General features: G+C 45.1%; 1 protein-coding gene across 4 annotated transcripts in view; it reads left to right on the top strand.

The window, feature by feature from the left end:
- Positions 1–20,107, top strand: part of NEDD4L (NEDD4 like E3 ubiquitin protein ligase) — a 335,626-nt gene that overhangs the window by 155,219 nt on the left and 160,300 nt on the right. Inside the window, exon 1 of one of the 4 annotated variants that reach the window (XM_045886636.3) lies at positions 7,271–7,401. The exons of the other annotated variants lie outside the window; for them this stretch is intronic. Coding sequence (XP_045742592.1) covers positions 7,379–7,401 — 23 coding nt within the window. The 5' untranslated portion in view covers positions 7,271–7,378. Of the gene's footprint in view, positions 1–7,270; positions 7,402–20,107 lie in introns of those variants that run through there. 4 annotated transcript variants of the gene reach the window in all.

Genomic DNA, 20,107 nt, shown 5'->3' with positions numbered 1-20,107 from the left:
CTTCCAAGTATTACACTAGTTTCCATGGGCACCAATAGTTGATGAGATGCCAGGTTTTCCTATGCTCAGCATGACTCAATTTCATCCATCTTTTAGTCTTGGCCATTAGAAAGGTGGAAGTTTCTCATTTCTTGTCTTTAATCAGTGAGGTTGAATATCTCTTCATATGTTTGTTATTCTTCTTTTAGTAAGTGCTAATTTGCATCCTTTGTCCATTTTCCTTTGGGTTGTTAATTTTTCATTGATTTGTAAGAGTTCTTGGAAATAGGGTTTGTCTCGTTTGATTTGTATATTTTGTACAGAAACTTGTAATTTTAACATTGTGCTTTTAAATGTCTTTTCTGTGGTGTCTTGGAAAGCTAACAGCTACGTATAGCATTATATCTTTTTTTTAAGAATTTATTTATTTATTTGACAGAGAGAGAGATAATGAGAGCAGGAACACAAGCAGGGGGAGTGGGAGAGGGAGAAGCAGGCTTCCCGCTGAGCAGGGAGCCCGATATGGGGCTTGATCCCAGGACCCTGGGATCATGACCTGAGCCGAAGGCAGACGCCTAACGACTGAGCCACCCAGGCGCCCCCATAGCATTATATCTTTATGTTAAAAATGAGATTGCCCCCTGCAGTTGTGAAAGCTATGCATACACATTTTTCTAAATCTGAAAAAAAAAAAAAAATGAAAAATTAGAAGGAAATAAAGCTACCAGCAACAGAAAGAACATCACTCTTAATATTTCGGTGTTTTCCTTTTACTTGCCTTTGCTAGAGAATGTGTGTCCATGGACTAGATGTGTGCAGGGGGGTTGGCGGGGGGAGAGTTGAATTGAGGAAATTTTAGCTTGACAGCTGGCTGGCTGGTGGCCGCTGAGATGGGGATCAGGTGCAGAGGCAGAATCAGAAGCTAGTGTTAGTTCTCTTGGACCTCTAGGAGAAGAGAACTATGACAGTAAGAGAGAATGAAACTTGAGGGCCAGGTCCCAGCTGGGTTAGGCCTGCGGGAGTCATTGGCATTTAGATGGTCTCTGCAGCCAAAGGGAGGGGAGAGGAGCATGAAGGTTGAGGCACTTCTCCTATGTGAAAATGTGTTCAGGAACCTGAGTAAAACAGCCATTTCATAAATTAGGGAATTTTCTGCAAGCTGTCAGGTTACAAATGCGTGAGGATACCCACCATCCGGTGTTGGCTAGTGCCTTGAGCAGAAAAGAGATTCACAGTATGCTGTTATAAAGATTCAAGACAGCTTTCCCCTTCTCGATGAGACTCTTTTCTTTCAGATGTTTTGATAAAGTCACTCGTGACTTGATGGTATTAACCTGTAAAGCATGGAAATTACACATTGCCCTCTTTTGTAGCTTTGGAAGAAAAAACTAATCCAAGTTAGGAGGATTTAAGACCTTGTGAGGAAATTCAAGACTTTATGTCATAATCCCCATAATGCCTGTATTATGTAAAGATTTTTTTTTCCTGTGTCATGTCATCCTTGTTTTGTTCAATGTATTCCACCCCCTCTAAGTGTCCTAGTCCCCCCCCCCCACTGTAACTGATTTTGAACAAAACAGGGGAAACTTGGGTTTTTCTCCCCCTAGTATTTAGAGTCTTCACTTGGTTACTCTTTTAAAATAAGTGATAATTTTTAGCAACTAAAATTGTTTTTCTGGTTATAAAAGAATTAGACATTGGGAAAGATAAATTATAAAACAGTGATCTACCTGTTGCCATTTTCTTTTCTTTTAGTTCTTTGGCCTTATATCTATACACATATATGGAAGTAATTTGGTTATTTAGAATAATGCTATAATATTGTTTGGAATGATGCTTTTTTTAAAAAAAAAGGAATGATGCTTTTAAACCAATATTTTTATGGTGAGCATTTTATGATAACTTGTAATACTGTTTTTAGAAAGGTGATTTTTGAAGGCTGCAGAGCATGGGTAGATTCACAATGGCTTTTAAGGAAAAAAAACTCGATGATCTCAGTAATTGGCAAATTCTGCTAAGCTTAAAACCAAAAAAAAAAAAAAAAACACACACACACTGAAAAGTCTTTGGAATCCTACTCTGAAGTTCAGATTTTGTGTTATTAACAGGATCTTGTTATGAATGAAATCAGCCTTCACACTTTCCTTTTGATTATATTAACTTAAAATTCATCTTTTGTATACTTCCTCTGCTTTCCATCAGAAAATACTGATCCATTGTGACCCTTTGTGGTATTTTGTAAGATTCCACCTTATACCAATCTCCTAAGTGTAGTAAACGATACTGAGTAACCTTTTTAGTAATATGTCAGAATCACTGGAAGCCATAAAAATACCCGTTTCATTGTAAGCAATGCAGAATTGCCCTGAATTTTAAACATTATTTTGAAATTTAAATTTGGAAAATAGATCCCCAAGGGATGTAAGTGAGAATAGAATAAGAATAGAAGCAGTCTTTCCTATTGGCACACTTCTGGGAGGACGACGCGGCGCGCGCCCCCCCGCCCCCCCCCATTCACAGGCTTCCCTTCTGTGGGGAATTCCAGGAAAGAATCCCTTCCACTCCCTTTGCTAACTGCATGTTGCCCGCACTGTGAAACTGAAGTACTCATCTCAAGACACCAATAACTTCCTGTTCATCAAATCCAGAGATGTATATTTTCTCAGCATGTTCCTCTTCAACCTTCTTGTAGCCCTTGACCCTTGACTCCCTTAGCTCCTGGCTCCCCTTCTTTCCTCTCTGACCCACTCCTTTTGTTAGGTCTTCTCCAAGAGTCTTAATTATTTCCTTATGATTTATTTATTTATTTAAAAGATTTTATTTATTTATTTGACAGAGACACAGCGAAAGAGGGAACACAAGCAGGGGGAGTGGGGGAGGGAGAAGCAGGCTTCCTGCTGAGCAGGGAGCCCGATGTGGGACTCCATCCCAGGACCCTGGGACCATGACCTGAGCTGAAGGCAGATGCTTAACAACCGAGTCACCCAGGTGCCCCTATTTTTTTTTTTTTTTAAGCTTGGAAATCTGGTGTCTGCTGTTCCGTTAATGGAGATTAAAACTCAGAAGCTATAAAAATGTATACTTGCATATATGTAAAATTTAAAAACTGGACTATGTTCTATAGAGTTTTATAGCTTCTATTTCTTAACAGTATTTTTCCCATGTTGTAAAATGTTCTTTGAGGATATGAACATACAGATATCTGTAATTTATTTTCTCTGCTGTTGGTCATTTAAGGTTGTATATAGTTTCTTAGTTTTCATAAGGAATTTACTGGTCTGTGTAACTTGACTAGATCCCTGATTATTTCCTTAGGAAAGATTCCTTGGATTGGAACTATTAAGTCAAAGGGAGAGTGTCGTTAGCCTTCTAGATTGTCTGTAGGATCTTGATTTCCTTTTCAGCAATGCCCCCGTCTGAGGCTTTCCTTATCTTTACTCTGCTGCAGCTCATTCCTTGTTTCCAGTTTCCAGTAACCCTAGGTTGCCCTGCCCACTGCAAACCACAATAGCCTTGAAAACCACAGCATATCTGTGGCACCCTGTGTCCACACCTCTGTAGGGACCCCAGCTGCACTCATCCAGTTGGCTTCCGTACCTTCCTGGATCCTCCGACATGCAGGGGGGTCCTGCAGTGTGACCCATGCTGGGGCCGCGCTGAATTTATGGGACTGTCTTCCATCTGACTTTAGAGTGTGCTTGACTCAGCCCTGCTCCGATCCCATTTGCTCTCTAGCTCTTCCAGACTTTGGTATTCTTGACTCTCTTGAATCTGTAATTCTCTCACTCTCAGCCCATGGCCTGGTCTTCTACTTCTTTGGAAAAAACAAAGCAATGAATCACAAAAAAACAACCCTCAGAGGGAGAAATACTATATACTGTCCTTCCCTGTCCCTCATTCCTGCCCTGTCTACAACCGCATTTGTCCTTTCTTCTTCTATACCATCTCAGAAGTGGCTGACCCCACCCCTTTTCCAGGGCCACCAACTCCTCCCCTCTGCACAAAGTCCTGTTCTTTTAACCCGGCGGTTCTCAACTTTGCCTCCCAGGGGACACTTAGCAGTGTCTGGAGAGATTTTTGGTTGTCACCCCTGGGGAGAGCTCTGTCTAGTGGGTGGAGACTAGGGATGCTGCTGAACATCCTACAATGCACAGAACGGTCCCCCCCAATGAAGAAGTACCTGACCCCCAAATGGAGCCCAAGTTGAAGAAGCCGGGGTTTTGGGGGCTTCCTCTCCGACCTTGGCCACACTCCATTAGTTATCCAGTGTCCATACCCTTGTCTCTCCCTGCATTATAGCTGCTCTGTAGAGCAGTAGATTTCCTTTCGGGAATATTGCAGAGATTCGATCATTTCAGGCTATCCTCAGTTAATAGCATAGTGGGGCAGGGATACTAACACTAGATTAGGACTGAACCTTTGGGTCAAACCTACATCACATTGTGGTTGCGCTCCAGGTGCCTCTTTAGACAGAGGGACCCCAACTGAGACTTCTTACATTTCCTCCGTTGTTAACATCTCTTAATTCAATGCTAAGATTGTTGTCGATGGGTTTAGTTGCATTTTCGTGGCGGTTGAGCCGAAGCTGATTTCTGTGGGTTGAGGAGAACGACGTGGATGGAGACCACTTGGTCTGTAAGTTTGACTGTAAATGGAAGTGGCCGAATTGGAGTTGGAGAGCGTCACTTGTAGACGTTTCTTTGTCCTTTGGCCAGAATAAGGCTTTCTTTTTTTTTTTTTTTTAAAGATTTTATTTATTTGAGACAGAGAGCATGAGAGGGAGGAGGGTCAGAGGGAGAAGCAGACCCCCAGCCGAGCAGGGAGCCCGATGCGGGACTCGATCCAGGGACTCCAGGATCATGACCTGAGCCGAAGGCAGTCGCTTAACCAACTGAGCCACCCAGGCGCCCCCAGAATAAGGCTTTCTAGGCGTTATTCAAGGCAGAGCCTCAGTAGACAGGGAGGGAGTAAAAATACTATAATGAAGTGCTCGGCTGTGGGAGAATAGCTATTCATCAAAAATGTGAAATCTGTCTTCGTTTTTTATATTCATAGTTAGAATTAAGTGATTTTATCATTAGTGCATTAGCTTGCTAAGGCTATATAACAAAGTACCACAGGTTGGGTGGCTTAAACAACAAATTTATTTTCTCACAGTTGAGGGAGCTAAAATGCTGAGAGCAAGGTGTCAGCTGGATTGATTTCTTACAAAGTCCCTCCTCTTGGCTTGTAGATGGCCTATCCTGTCCCTGTCTCTTCACATGGTCTTCATACTGCTCCTGTCTGTGTCCGTGTTTTCTCCTGTGAGAACATCAGTCATACTGGACTAAAAGCCCACCCTGAAGATACCCTGAAGATTTCACTGTGGCTCAGTTACTTTTTTGAAGACCCTCTCTCCAAACACAATCACATTCTGAGGAACTAAGGGTTAGAACTTCAACCTAAGCATTTGGGGTAGAGTAGGGATGGGGACACGATTCTCAGCCCATAACAGTTGGGTAACATTTGATGGGAAGGATAGATGCCTTTTCCCCCCCTACATTTATTTATTTGTTTTTAGTAATCTCTACACCCTGTGTGGGGCTCGAACCCACGACCCCGAGATCAAGAGTCACACGTTCCTCCGACTGAGCCAGCCAGACACCCCAGTGCCTTTTATCTTTAATGGAACAGGCAAATTGCTAAATAACTTATTTAGCTGGTTTAGGTGTATTTTCTTATAGTATATTGTGGTTCTTATTTTTTTAACCTTCCAGCCAGTGTGTAAATGTGAACCAGCTTAATTTTGTGATTTTAGGTAGAGTCAGAGATGGAGTTGTTGCTCTTAAATGTGGTGTTTAGCACTTGTGTGTCCTCACCTGCTGAATACTAAAAGCTTTGGGTATTTCCCTTGTTGTTTTCAAGATTTCTACTAAAAATGGCTGCAGCGGTCAGCCTGTCTGTGCAGGTGTATTTGGAGGCAGGGTTTCTAGAGGTAACCCGGGGCAGATGTCCTCCAGCAAGCCCTCAGTGATCCTCCCAGCCACGAGAGGTCGCCGACTCCCCTGGCGATCTGCCTCGGCCCAGCACCTCAGGGAATCCCGGCCTTTGAGCCCCTGTGGGAACTTGAAAGTCTAGTTTAGAGGTTCTCGGCTGACGTGCCTAGAGTAGTTCATGAGTGAGCGTGCCACCAAATTTGAGTTAATGTAGAAAGTTAGCTTTCTGTTGCAAGTGGGGACACTTCCTATCTCAGCCACGCCTGCTGGGGTTGTAGACATGGGTTCCGACTTGGCTTTGGGCATGAGCAGAGGAGGTGGAGCTCAGTGCCAGTCACAAGCCAAAGAGCACACGTTTTGGTCCCCGGGAGTCCAGTGAAGGGTGGTCAGGTCTATAAACTGTACCCCTCCAGCGGTACACAGCGCTGAAGAAGTACCAAGGGGAGCTCCACCTGCCCTCACTCAGTGCCCTCAGTCTAGACCTAAGCACACCCAGCTGGTTAATCTGAAAGTGGGTTTGCCCACCAGAGATGGTAGATTGGTTTATAGGGCGGTGCTCTCCGGTGACACCAAATCCGTCCCCCCACCCTGTCAGTTCTGTAAGGTGTTGTCGTTTGCATCATAATTACCTTTGCTCTGGCCTCTTGCCCCTTCAAGACTCAGCTTTTGGGGCGCCTGGCTGGCTCAGTTCGTGGAACATGTGACTCTTGACCCCAGGGTTGTGAGTTCGAGCCCCACATTGAGTATAGAGATTAGTTAAAAATAAAAAAATCTTTAAAAAAAGACGACTTTCAGCTTTTTGAGGTCCAGCAGGTGTGTCTGGTGTGTGGGGGCCTTACGCGAGGGAACTGGAGAGAAGCCGAGTTCCTTGTGAAGGTGAAGGGCAGACCTCTACGGCCTGTCTTCCCAGAAAACTGGGGCGCAGCTTTAAATGAACAAAACCGCACAGCCCCAGTTACAGTTATGACCAGCACCATGTGCTGTCCGGTTATCGCCCGTCCTGTTCAGTAAACCGGGACTTGGTCGTCCTCCTCCCCAGTGGGAAGCGCCACTTGGTAACCTAACGTTAGGGCGCCGGGCGGTGGAAGCTAATTGCCGAGCTGGGCGGAGTTCCCTAAGCCTTACGGTCGGGGTGGAGCTTGAGTCAACTCCTTCTCCACCAACAAGCACTTCTCTCTAGCTGTCATTAAAGTGACTCATCCATATAAGTAGCACGCTCCCCGCGTTCCTCCTCAGTTGTGCGGAGGCTTCCTGGTGGTCCCCGAGTGCCGGCAGAGGTGTGTGCGGGCAGCATTTCCACACCAGGAAGGAAGAAGACCAGGCCAGGAGCCCCAGGGTCGTCCAGGTAGATTAGCTTGCCAGCCGTGTGGCTGCTCACACGGCCCCACCAGACGTTTCCCGGCAGGACAGATGGCTTGTTTTTCATGAGCCCTGAGGACAATTATAGGTAAGAACAAAGACGCCACTGTATGTTTGTTATATGAATGCATAACATCTGTTGGCACGGAGTTTGATTTTGGTGTAGGGCTGTTTGGATGTCAGCGGCATTTTTTTCTAGCACATACCAAGATTTTCCGTGATAAATTACTTTTCAGTGTTCAGGGTTAGCTGTGGTTGATCACTTTTACCCTTGCTTTGTATGGATGGGATGGTAGGCGAAGAATGAAACTTGGAAAGAGTTGTGATCTGAAGTCTCCTGATTTCTATCCTTCTGCTTTCTTACCTCTGTCTTGATTAGAAAAACGTACACTTTTTATTCTCAAAACGAAAGCACGATGGATACCTTTGTTTTCTTTGTGAAAATAATGGAAAGTGTAGACTACTTCGGTTAGAAGTCAGTGGTTTAGGAAGAAACAATTGTTTTTCTTCCTGTTCTGTTGTGGGTCTCTCTTTGAGTACTTCTGACTTAGAAATTTCACTGGAGGAGAGGGAGACACCAGCTCTGTTTGGCTTCAAATGAAAATAACATCTTAGGTTGGAAATGGTTGGCTTGGAGAGTTATTTATGGCTTATATCTGAATTGTTAGTTGGTGGTGAGAAATCTTTCTTCCCCTTAGTATTGGCTTTCATAACTTGTTCTGGATGCATTTATTATTGTCATTGTTATTACGATTGGTTTGAGAGAACAAAAAGCCCATATTCAACTGAGTTTTTCCTTGAGGTTTTGCTGTCATTTTCCCACCCTTACTACTCATACGTACAAGTAGACTTTATGATTAACACGTGATTTTTCTGTTTCTTTACTGTCTCATTTGATGGTGATTCATAAACTGTTAGTTAACTAGTTAGTGTGTGTCGGTGAGTGTTGCCAAAGCCTGAAATAAATTGGAGTGCAGGCCACACCTTCATATTAATGAGCCAGGTTACTTTCAAACAAGTATTCCTAATGTTAAATGTTAAGACTAATGGAATTTTGGGCGCCTGGGTGGCTCAGTTGGTTGAGCGACTGTCTTCGGCTCAGGTCATGATCCTGGAGTCCCAGGATCGAGTCCCGCATCGGGTTCCCTGCTCGGCGGGGAGTCTGCTTCTCCCTCTGACCCTCCCCCCTCTCATGCTCTCTCTATCTCATTGTCTCTCTCAAGTAAATAAAATCTTTAAAAAAAAAAAAAAGACTGATGGAATTTTAAGACAATAAATAAAAATGTATCGACCATGTGAGATGGCAAAGCCTATAGTCAAATCTGAGTCATCCTTTAATAAAATACTTTTCAAATGGAGAAGCAGGTTGTCCACAGGTGTTTGAGTTAGACTGTGCCAATCAGACAGACAAAAACAAGCATCCAAACAATAAGAGAAAAGGGAATTTAAAGAACCTGTGTGGTTTTGTACCCCCTCCTTTAAGTGTTTGTGGGGAGGGCAAGGTGAACTTTAATTCCCATAAGAATCTGAGTAAGCTGGTGAAATCAAGAGGTGAGGGGGAAAAAATCCTTTCTATTTAGGAGAAAAGAAAGGGGAATGAGTCTTACACATGTTATCGATTTTTTTAAATCAAGGTGGGTTTTTTTTGGAGTCCTATCTTGCAACTGAAATGTTGATTTAAAATAGCATGTTTAGGACATTCTTTTGTTGGCATGGAATATAATACATAAAATGAAGGCAGGAGTGGAATGATAGGAATTTCCGATTGGAGGACTATAAACATTTCATCCTAAAGTGGTTTGTTTGGGTGGGTATGGTGATCGTGGGGAACCCTGTATACTGATTGACAACCTCTTAGAGGTGGTTGATAACAGAGGCTTTTGTGATCATGATAGTTGTGTTGGGAGAGCAGGGTTGTTTTAACTTTTTTTCTTGAATTTCATTCCAGGCAGTGTTTCTTCTATCGTCTGTACCGTTTAGGGCTTTTCCAAATCCATTTTCAGGTGAAGGCATTTACATGTCATTGCCTTCACCTTAGCAGAAATCTTTTTCCTCCTTGTGATTTCCCTCCTTGTGCATTTTGGGTTAGCTAGCAGTGATTTTAAGTGCCAGCAATGTAAAGGATGTCCCACTCTATAAGTCAGCCCAAAGCAAGCCAGCTCATCTCTCACCTTGGATCCCAAAGGCTTCTGAGGTCATTCACATTCATGGTGAAGACAGCAACACGTGTTCTCAAGTGTTTTCAGAATCACCCTCAACTATGTTCTCAGTGGCTCAGAATTCCAAAGGGAGTCACTTGGCACGCCTTCACCTACTGTAAATATTTGTGCTCCTTGAGTGCTTGGCCTGTTTTTCTTGGGAGCACAGGTAAACAGTTCCCTGTGTGATCCTGCGCACTGGCCGGGACTTGTGGGTCAGTCTTGAGTTGAGACTGCCCCTCTTGAAATCAAAGAGGACTTTGTTTCTGAATCCTTTAAAGGCCCGAGGTTCTAGATCTTTTAGAAAATTCCTCCTGCCCTGCTGTTGTTGCCAAAACTAGATCAGCCCAACTAATCATGAGATCTTTTCAGGTAACCATGAGCTGTACTCTCAGCTGTGACGGATGAGCTGTTATTCATGTTAGAGGCAGTTACGGGAAGAAAAGTAAAAATTCCATCTCCTAAGAGGACACTTAACTGTGATGAGCACTGAAGAATGTATAGAATTGTTGAATCATTATATCATACACCTGAAACTCATATAAAACACTTAATTATACTGGAATTAAAAAAGTTGAAAGAGGGGCGCCTGGGTGGCTCAGTCATTAAGCGTCTGCCTTCGGCTCAGGTCACGATCCCAGGGTCCTGGGATCGAGCCCCGCATCGGGCTCCGTACTCCGCGGGGAGCCTGCTTCTCTCTCTCCCCCACTTACCCTGCTTGTGTTCCTCTCTCACTGTGTCTCTCTGTCAAATAAATAAAAATCTTTAAAAAAAAAAAAAGTTGAAATAAAAATTCCAGCACCTGATTGACATCATCCCTGAAAACAAAGGATTGATTTTTCATCTAGAGCATGGAAGACTCAATGGAAATGTTTGGAAGGGCACATGAGACCTGTGACTAGCATCACACCCCAGAGGCAGTTAACAGTGTCACTTCACACTAAGTGGAAACACAGATGACAGATGCAAGTTGGGTAGACGGATCTTTGTCGAAGTACATAGAAGAGCACCACTTGCAATGATTTCGGTTGTCCTGCCCATCTCACTGTTACTCACTGGGCTTGCTGCAGGCAAGGGATCACATGGAATTATAAACCACGGCTGACTCAGGTCAGTGCCTGGAAACCCGGTCACAGTGTGAGGGCGTTTGGTCATAGAATTGGGAGCAGAGGCTGTGCAGAGTCCTGGGGCTGTGATCTTGAGGAGCATTTGCCAGTTGCAGGGATTTGAACCTTCCGCTCAATTAACCAAGGTCGGGGAATTTATTTTGGCCAAGATCTGCTGGGCTGAGTAGATAAACGAGACTCAGTGAGGTCTCTGGCTTCATTAAAGGGAACGGTGTGGTGGCTTCAATGTACTTTAATATATTCCTCCTTCTCCCCTGTTGCCCTTTCGTGTTGAGGTTTATACCTGTGTCCATCAGCGAGCAGTGTATCCGAAGGAAGGGTGCTCTCTTTGGACACTGTCCATCTGGTGTTCTATTTGTGTGACTTTTAACTTCTTGACCAGGCTGTTTAAGACAGGTGTAATGTCTTGTTCATTACTTTACAATGATTCCTCTTCTTTTTCAGCCTGTCGGTTACCAAATATGACGTATCTATGTGCTAGACACTGAGGGGTACCTCTTTTTTCCTACATTGGCAGTTTTTGCTGAGCTACAATTCTTTCAAGGTTGATTCCCCCCTTGTTTTTACCTGATTTAAAAAAACAAACTTTCACAGCTGTTAAGAACTGGGCTGAGTGAAGATGGCCATCAAAGATAATTAAGACTTAATTGATTTGTAAGATTAATGAGACCAGGAAAACATGTCCTCTAATTATGTTAGCTGGTTTAAAAACATTTTTCTTTTCAGTTCTTTGTTCACAGATGGGAAGCCACATACCAAAGGTAGAATAGTTTTCTTCCCGTGTGTGCCAGTGCAACTCTGTTTCGGGGGTGGGGTGGGGTGGGGAAGAACTTGATGGCTAGAAAGGTTATGTAAAGCAGGGAGGTGTGTCAGAGAGAGGGGGGACCCAGAAGAGGCTCTGTCACCTTTGTGAAACTCCAGCTCCCTCGAGATATGCATCACCCTGCTACTGAAGGGATATTGCTGTTTATATTCAACTTTAGCTTGAATATAAGGCGGGAGGTTTGGTGACAAAGCCACCATCTTGGTTTAGCAATAACCCATTGAGGGGTAAGAGCCACAGACTTAGCAGTGGGGTTCCTCCATGCAGTTGTAAGCAGTGCAGCCCCTTACCCCTCTCTGGGCTGGAGCCTCCAGCCTCCTCCTCTGCCCCCAGCAGCAGGTCCTGGCCTAATCCTAGGTGTTAACTGCGTCATAATTAACTCACCCTTTTGTTGTGCTTGGGCACATCCTATATTTGGCTCTGCCTTTTTTTTTTTTAAGGGAGGGGAGATGTGTGGGCAGGGAACAAAATGAAAAGCAATTTTCGAGCTCCCATACTGAGCATGCACCAGTTAGAGCCCGAATGGCCTCCCAGCCTTGAGGTCAAACTTACTCAGTTATTCAACAAATACGGCCTCAGGGGCCATTCAGGTTCTGGGTGCTGGGCAGGCTGCACAGCCTCGTGTGGTCACCTGCCCCTTCCACCCCCCTCAGGGAGCTGCATCCTGGTGGGGGGAGACCAGTAGCCAAGTGAACAGGTACTGTAATTGAAGGCAGTGTGAGGGTATCTAAAGAAATGAAATCAGGAGGAGGGTCTAACAATTGTACAGGTAGGTGAGCTTTTTTTCCTTCTGCATGGGAGCTCCTGACACTTTACAGTATGGTTGGTTTTGGTTAGTATGGAAATTGTGGCCAGCACTAGGGTAATGGTTGCTTTGAAATATCCTGTAAAACATCCTTTGCATAGAAAGCTCACATTATGGTGCCTACAAGGGTAAGTGGTCATTGATCTTAGAGCAAAAGGAGAAGGTATTTCCTGGAAAAAAAATTTGCACCCATCAAACATTTTTAAGTGTCACTTAGTCTGATTAGAAATGAGGGGCATCCACATCAATGGAGTAGCATAAAAGTGAGTGATTCCTACAATAGGTGTGGCGGTCTAGGTACATGGGCAGAGGGTTGAACTCGGAGCTGCACCATTGACATGACACGAGGTTTGTCCTTTGCCAAATGGAGTTGTTAGGGTTCTGTGACCTCCAATAATTGTCTTTTTTTCTCAGGTCAAGATTTATTATAGCAACCTGTAGAACCAACCCTCGTAAACTGTTACTGTCTTAAAACTTGAGGCTAACTGTTGAGAGGGAGGGGAAAGGGTCTGGAAGCCTGGCCACCGTTGGATGAGATTCACTGATGATTTCCAGTTGCAAGTAGCAGAACTGGAAAGCAGCCCCAGGTGTGTCTTACTCCTGACTGAGCTCACGCCCTTAATTGCGTGGCTGTGTTACCCTAAGTCAAGTAAATTGAGGCAACCAGGAGAGAACAACATCCTGTCTTTGTCAAATGCACAACTCTTCTATTTCTGTGAGGGTCTCTCTCTCAACTCCCGTGAATGCGTTCTCATTCCCTTCAAGTTGCTGTTCAAATCACTGTTTCACAAAGGCCCCCAGCATCAGCCCTTTGTCTCAAGTGTTAGCGCCTAACACGCTGTTCTTTACGAACTTATTCTGTGTTTACCAACGATCTCCACTTGCTGGAGTGTAACTTCCACAGAGCGAGGGAGCCTTGAGTGTTTCTTTCCTGGGCGTATCTCAGGGGCCTAGACCAGTGCCGGAGATGTAGTAGGTGCTCAGTGAAGATTTCTTGAAGGAAGGAAGGGGAGGGTCTGTGAAGGGAGCCTCCCCTGGGCTTTCCTGGTCCTGACTTTGGTCTCCTGGAGGCTGTGGTTTCTTCTGAATTGTCGATGTATTGAGGTGACTTGTTAATAGGACACCATGCATTAGGATAATGGCGTTGGCTGGATAGTTGTCACCACTTTGAGATGAAAGTCTAACGGAGACTTTCTTACATCCTTTTTCTAAGGGTCAGAGTGTAGCCTCCTGGCGTCTGTTACACAGAGAGGTCTATGCACAGGGGAATAGCTCTCTGAAGCTCCTTGCAGCTATTCATTGACATAGCAAATGTTTTACCCATTGTGGGTTTTTCCTATCTAATTGCCACTCTGGTTTTCAGCAATCAGCACGCTGCAGTTACTGCTCCACTGTGGTTTTACTTTGCCTTAATCCTTTATTAATTGCCTTTTGTTCAAACTCCCTAAGAGCAGATTATCCTTCTCTTTCGGCTTCTGCTCCATTACTATTGCATTTCTTTGTTTTCAGTCATGACTTGAGAAAAATAACCAAGAAATCACAAATGAGGCTGTTTTGTTTCCATCCAGTTTACTCCTTTTTAAAGTAGTATTTTATTTTAAAATAAACCTCACATGTTCCACGATACAGTCCGTGATATTCCAGGATCTGGCTACGAGATAGCTTGAGATTTATCCCAACCACCTTATCCCCAGGGCCCCATATGCCTAACTTGCTCTCGGGCCATCATGATACCCTGTAAAGCAGTGACTTACTGCAGACCTACTGTGTGACTGGAATGTCATATACACAAGTGACCAAGCCATGGATGCATGTTCAAAAGGATTTTCCGGACCAGTAGCAAAAACGGACGCATAAGTAAATGATTGCTATCCTGGTTGGCTTCTACCAACAGGAGTGGGGGTTTGGAGTTAGGCAGTGTTCTCAGAGACAGTTGACGAGCTGGTCTTTAAGGTTGAGTGAGGGTCATATGCACACAAGGTGGGCGCAGGACATTTCCAGCAGAGGGAAAACATGATTTGTTTAGAGGACGAAAAATCGTCCCCCTTGGCTACATGTGTAAGGCACAGGGGGATGGCATCGCAGAGTCAGACCGTGTATTCTCCAGACTTTGTCTCGTACGTTACAAAGAACCAATTCACAGTGGGCGATGGCTACGTGTTGGGCTTGGGCAATTGGGTTACTATTTGGCTGCACCAATAAGATGTGGGGTAGAGGAGGTTGGGGCTTGTAGTGAATTTCATCCTCGAGGTGTTTAATCACTGAGATTGGATGGGCAGGAGATTTCTTCATTTGTTTGCCTAGCGCTCAAGCCTTAGGTCCTCAGAATTACAGACTGCAGAACATAGAGTATAAATCTAATTAGGTAATAATTGGTATTTGGCTAGAATACATAGTTATCCCCACGCATACCATTTCTCAAATTTAGACTGCATGTGTCTGGGCAGGGTTTTGTGTTCACTTACAAGGAGTCATGCTGTTACCTGAACGTTAATTGCCGAGGTCTCAAACTGCTTGTTCATTATGGTTACTGAATATTATTCCTGCAGAATGGGGAAGTGCATATGCATGCTCACCTTGCTAGGGGTAATGTAACATACCTTATCCCCTAGTGACCCGGTGTGGGGAGAGATTGTGTCTCCTTTTGTGGTGACACCTGCTACATCTTCAAGTGGCATATAGTATGTTTTGTTATGATCACTGTTCAGTGGTATCTCCATCCACACCAGCCGCATGAGAATTTGAGGTCAATAAACTTGAGAAATTCAGGTTTTTGGTACCTCACACAAGACCGTGTTTGCAAGTGTGTGACCCTAGGAAGAAGTGACCCTGTCATAATGATGGGTAGGAAGTCAGGCAACCAAGAAATATTTATTTTGAGAGGTTTGGTGGAAAATGCAGACTAGCCTAAAACGTAGACAGTGGCCTTAATTGTCTTGCAAATAGTTTGAGAGAACTAAGATTTACACACTTGAGAAAGGGCAAATAATACAGAAAGGCCATGTGATTCGGTGGCAAAGGAGTGGTCTGAAAGGTCGCTACCGTAGGAGGGTAGAGCATGGGGAAGCTGGTTAGTATAGGGTGCTTTGTTCGGGGAAGAAGAGGGGGGTTGGTGCTGGCTACCTGGATTTCCCTTGGAATGAGGGGAGAAAACCTAGTCACCAATACGCAAGCATGCACCCAGGGCAAGTGGGCTGAAGACTTGGAAGATAGGGGATTGGCATATTTGGGGAATCAGACAGATGTGGATGTTGGTGACAAGTGGTTTAATTAGATTCTGTACTTACTGCCTAATAGCAATTTTTAAGCATCGGGTACAAGTAAAACAAGGATCCATGTCCTGTTTCAGTGTAATAGAGGTCTCACCACCATAGTTTTTATGGGAAGGGTGCATTTTATTCTGGATAAATTCTCTTAATCTATTCTGTGTGCTCTCACCCCATGATTATCTAACACTTCTTCAGGGTCACAGGGACAAGGAGAAACACATACATCTATACCACAGAGTCATCTAGTGGCTAAACCTTCACGCTCAAACACCCTCTACGACGTGAGGGTGATGTGGGTAGGACCAATCCCTATTAGCAATTCTAGAACCCACCATAGGCTCTCTTTGGGAGTCCTTCAGTATCCAGTCTCATCTAGCACAGTAACTTAAGGGAGGATTTTAAAATATCTGAACAAAAGGGGGAAATCTCCCATGTGCATCTAGCTTTGGAGATACGGTAAGGGGCTCGGGTGGTGGTCACACCAGTGAGGAACAAGCAGGTCAACCGAGATATTTCATGCTGATAAAGGCTTTATTATTTCTTCTATAAACTTCCTTTCTTCTTGACAACATACGGGCCAGGAAGTCCACATGTGAGTACGTGCTGTACGTTTATTGCATCACTGGGAGGCGGGGAGGGGAACGTGTGCTCGATGACAGTTCTCTCTCCCTACAGTTAAGGTCGGGCATTATCATCCTCTGGCTGGCTTTGTATTGATTATACTTGCTTTTCTTCCTGTGATGATAGCGTGAAGCATAATCGTTTTGCAGCTCTTTTAATAAAAATTGCATTTTAAAAAGCCTTGTGGTGACATGTTCAGAACTCCTTATAATGGAAAGGTCAGGGGCCTCGTGGTTTGTTTGCATGTGTAATAGCCTTGGAGATAAAACTAAAGTAAAAAATCATTTTGCAAATTATTTTTTTAAGAGTTGCGGGCATACTTTTGTTTCCGGGGGGAATTGCAGGGTTCCCAGGCAGCTGTGTTTCTGTGAGCAGTCTGAACGGGATTGGCAGGGTGGCGTTAGGAGTATATGTATTTTAAGGGTTGTTCTGCAACGTGGAACAGGCCCTTAGTCCCTTATCTGTTCCAGATCCTTCCTTTATCAGTTCCAAAATTCAAAAAGCCCTGGAAACTGGGAATATTTTTGTAGGTTTGTAGGAAACTCATTTGATGGCAAAACCTGACCTGAACAGACTTGAAGAGTCTCATTTCTGGTTTTTGTGTAGAACACTTAAATATAACTATTCATACAGACTGCAGAGATGTAACATTGCCCCAAGCCCCTCCTGGGAACGTAAGGCAAGAATTCAGATAGTCAGGGTCCTCCTAAAACAAAAAAATGAGGGTTCTAGGACACATTTGGGCCCAAGGGTTTCTCAGAAAGACTGGCTTCAACATGGACTCTTGAGTTTCCCAGGTTTGCTGTGATAAAGTACCACAAACTGGGTGGCGTAAAACATAGAGATGTGGGGCAACTGGGTGGCTCAGTCGTTAAGCGTCTGCCTTCAGCTCAGGTCCTGGTCCCAGGGTCCTTTGATCGAGCCCCGCTTCGGGCTCCCTGCTGGGCAGGAAGCCTGCTTCTCCCTCTCCCACTCCCCCTACTTGTGTTCCCTCTCTTGCTGTGTCTCTCTCTGTCGAATGAATAAATAAAATCTTAAAAAAAATTTTTTTTAAATAAAAAAAACCCTTAGAGATGTATCGCCTCACAGTTCTGGGGATTGCAAGTCTGAAATCCAGGTGTTGGCAGGGCAGTGCTCCCTCTCGGAGCTCTGGGGGAAAACTCCTCCCTTGCCTCTTCTCCCTTCTCCAGTTTGCTGGCGATCTTTAGTTTCCCTCCGCCTTGTAGATGTGTCCTTCCAGCCACAAGGCTATCTTGTCTTCCCATCATCTTTCTGTGTGCATGTCTGTCTCTGCAGATTTCCTTTCTTGTAGAGACAACATCTTGTTGGACTAGGGCCAACCCTAATGACCTCTATAAAGGCCCTATTTTTTTTTTTTTTTAAGATTTTATTTATTTGTCAGAAAGAGAACACAAGCAGGGGGAGCAGCAGACAGAGGGAGAAGCAGGCTCCTCGCTGAGCAGGGACCCTGATGTGGGGCTCGATCCCAGGACCCTGGGATCATGACCTGAGCTGAAGGCAGCCGCTTAACCAACTGAGCCACCCAGGCGTCCCAAGGCCCTTTTTCTTAATAAGGTCGCATTCTGATGCACTGGGGTTAGGACTTCAACTTACCTGTCTTTCGTTGGGAGGGGGGCACAATTTAGCCCATTACCTAGGGAATGGTTCAAGATGAGCCACTCTGTTCTTTCTGTGTTCAGGTGTGTGCCAAGCTCGAGACCTCCGCCCCGCTTCAGGGCTTCCCTGGTGCCCCCCTCTCCCCACCTCACCAGCTGCTTCACTGATGGGCATCACTCATGGGGCTGCCTATGCAGACTTCAGAAGCTGCCATATCTCACGCTAACTTCCAGGGAGGGAGGAATCCCTTTTCCTCAGAGAATCCTGCCTGTGACAAGAAAGACTGATTCTTGTAGTCAGAACCGCACTGGTCCTATGGTTATTAGCTCCTGAGAGACCCCTGGCCCCACTGCCTGTCCCACCCCTGAGAAGTCCAGACACTTACTAAGTAGGTGTAAGGAAAGATTATACAGAAAGTGCTTAGGGCAGTGCTCGGCACAGAGTCAGCACTTGGCGGGGGAGAGGTTGATGTTGATGTGCTTAGGATGTGGGGAGCAGAATGCACAGCTGACTTGGGGTCCCTGCCTCTCCCCAGGCTCTCCTGCCCGTCCGAGGCGCTCTCTGAGCAGAGCTCTTGTTCACCAGTCCGGGGCATCTCCCTCTGCTCGACCTTTGTTCTGAGCACCAGGCACACAGGCGTCTGGGCTGTGTCCATCTCTGTGCTGGCCGGAGCGGTGCTGAGCACCTCCTTCCCTGTGCCCCGTTCAGTCCCGGGGCCCCAGAACGTGCAGCCCGCTGCTGCTGTGGGAACCAGCACTCTTAGAGATCAGTGAAAGTAGCTTTTCTTCTGTTTAGTTGATAGAGGCCGAGCTCCCTGAGTCCTTCTCTACCTTGGCATTGGCCATCTTTTCTAGGTGGGCACAGCTCAGTGTTGATTCCACTTGCGCATCGAGTTCAAGGTTGCTCTGTTTGACCAGCGCTGTTCCTTTTCGATCATGAAGACACAGGTGGGATTAGCCAAGGAGTTGACTTCTGGGGGGACTGATGGGTGATGACTCTGGAGGTCTGGTCCCATGGTGGCTGATGTCAGTGCCATTCTGCATCTGCGCACCTGTTGCTTGTAGGCTACTGACTTGATAAATTGGGGGTGAAGGGAACTAATTTATAACAAATAAGAATGTATCTTTGAGTTTTTGTTTGATGAAGTTCGAGTTGGATTGACCTTTCTTTTGAGCCACAGAGTAGATGAGAGGGTATCGGTGTCCCACCTGACTGTAAGATTGGCCGACTGAAGTATCACATCTCAGATCTTTTCCCCTTATTTCCTTTAGAACTGAATTCCTGACAGGCTCGTGTTATTACAGGGTACTTGTAACCGTTCTCTCTGTAGACAAGGGTGTGTTTTTAAATAGACAAGAACTGACTTGCCTCTGCTCTATCTCTCCTTTCCCCTCCATTGAAATAAACAAAAAGCGGTACTGACTGGTTAATTAAAATTACAGGTAGGCCTTGTAGGTTGCCCTTCCTACAACCCCAGTAAACAAGGGCATTGTCAAGCATCAAAGACCTTGGCGTCCAGTGGAGGTGAGGTTGTACCCTCCTCCCATCCTCTCGGGGGTGATCGGATAGTGGAGGCAGATGTCTGAGTTGAATGAACCCATTGTGTTGGATCCTGGAGAAAAAAAGAGGGAAAAGTAGAGTCTCATTGCTCCCCAAAGGCGGGGGGCAGACAAGCAAATTGTTAGAAATGCAGACTACCGTGTTCTACCTCAGACCAGAATTGGAAACTCAGGGATTGGAACCCAGCAGCCTGTGTTTTTGTCAGCCTTCCAGGTGATTCTGATGCCCACCACAGTTTGAGAACCTCTAGGAATTCCTAATCCCAAGGTCACAGCCATTGTGATGCCATGGGCTAGAGAATGGACCTGTCTGCCTTTGAGCCCCCTGCTCAGTGCTCATACAACAGACAGGGCATGTGTTCTAGTTTATCTTTACTGTGGGCAGACACCATCAGAGTGTAGGTACTGCCGAGTGAGAGCGAGATCGAAGTCCTCAATAGGTACCTGGAGTAGACTCTGCAGGGGGAGCCATCTTGTGACAGGATGCGGGCCACAGATGGGAAATACTCGAAAGCTTCCATGATAAATCTCACCAACTTCCTAATTTTTCACAGGAGCAGTATCCTCTGTGACACAAGATTTCTTACATGACTATTTGCCTGTGCCCCACGTATGTTGCCTTCTTTGGATAGTTAAATAGATTGAGCAAATTTCTATTTCTGCTACACTATAAAATATTGCTTAAATATTTAACAGAGTTGGACTGTATGGTTTTCAAAAGAACTTCTTTGGGGATGATTTAGCGTTTAGGTCCCACGATCATTTAGGATCTATA

This window comes from Mirounga angustirostris, unplaced genomic scaffold (genome assembly GCF_029215605.1).
Source record: "Mirounga angustirostris isolate CCGP_5_RB_7025 unplaced genomic scaffold, mMirAng1.0.hap1 SCAF_14, whole genome shotgun sequence".
NCBI lineage: Eukaryota > Metazoa > Chordata > Mammalia > Carnivora > Phocidae > Mirounga > Mirounga angustirostris.
This window is presented reverse-complemented; position numbering and strand designations above follow the sequence as displayed.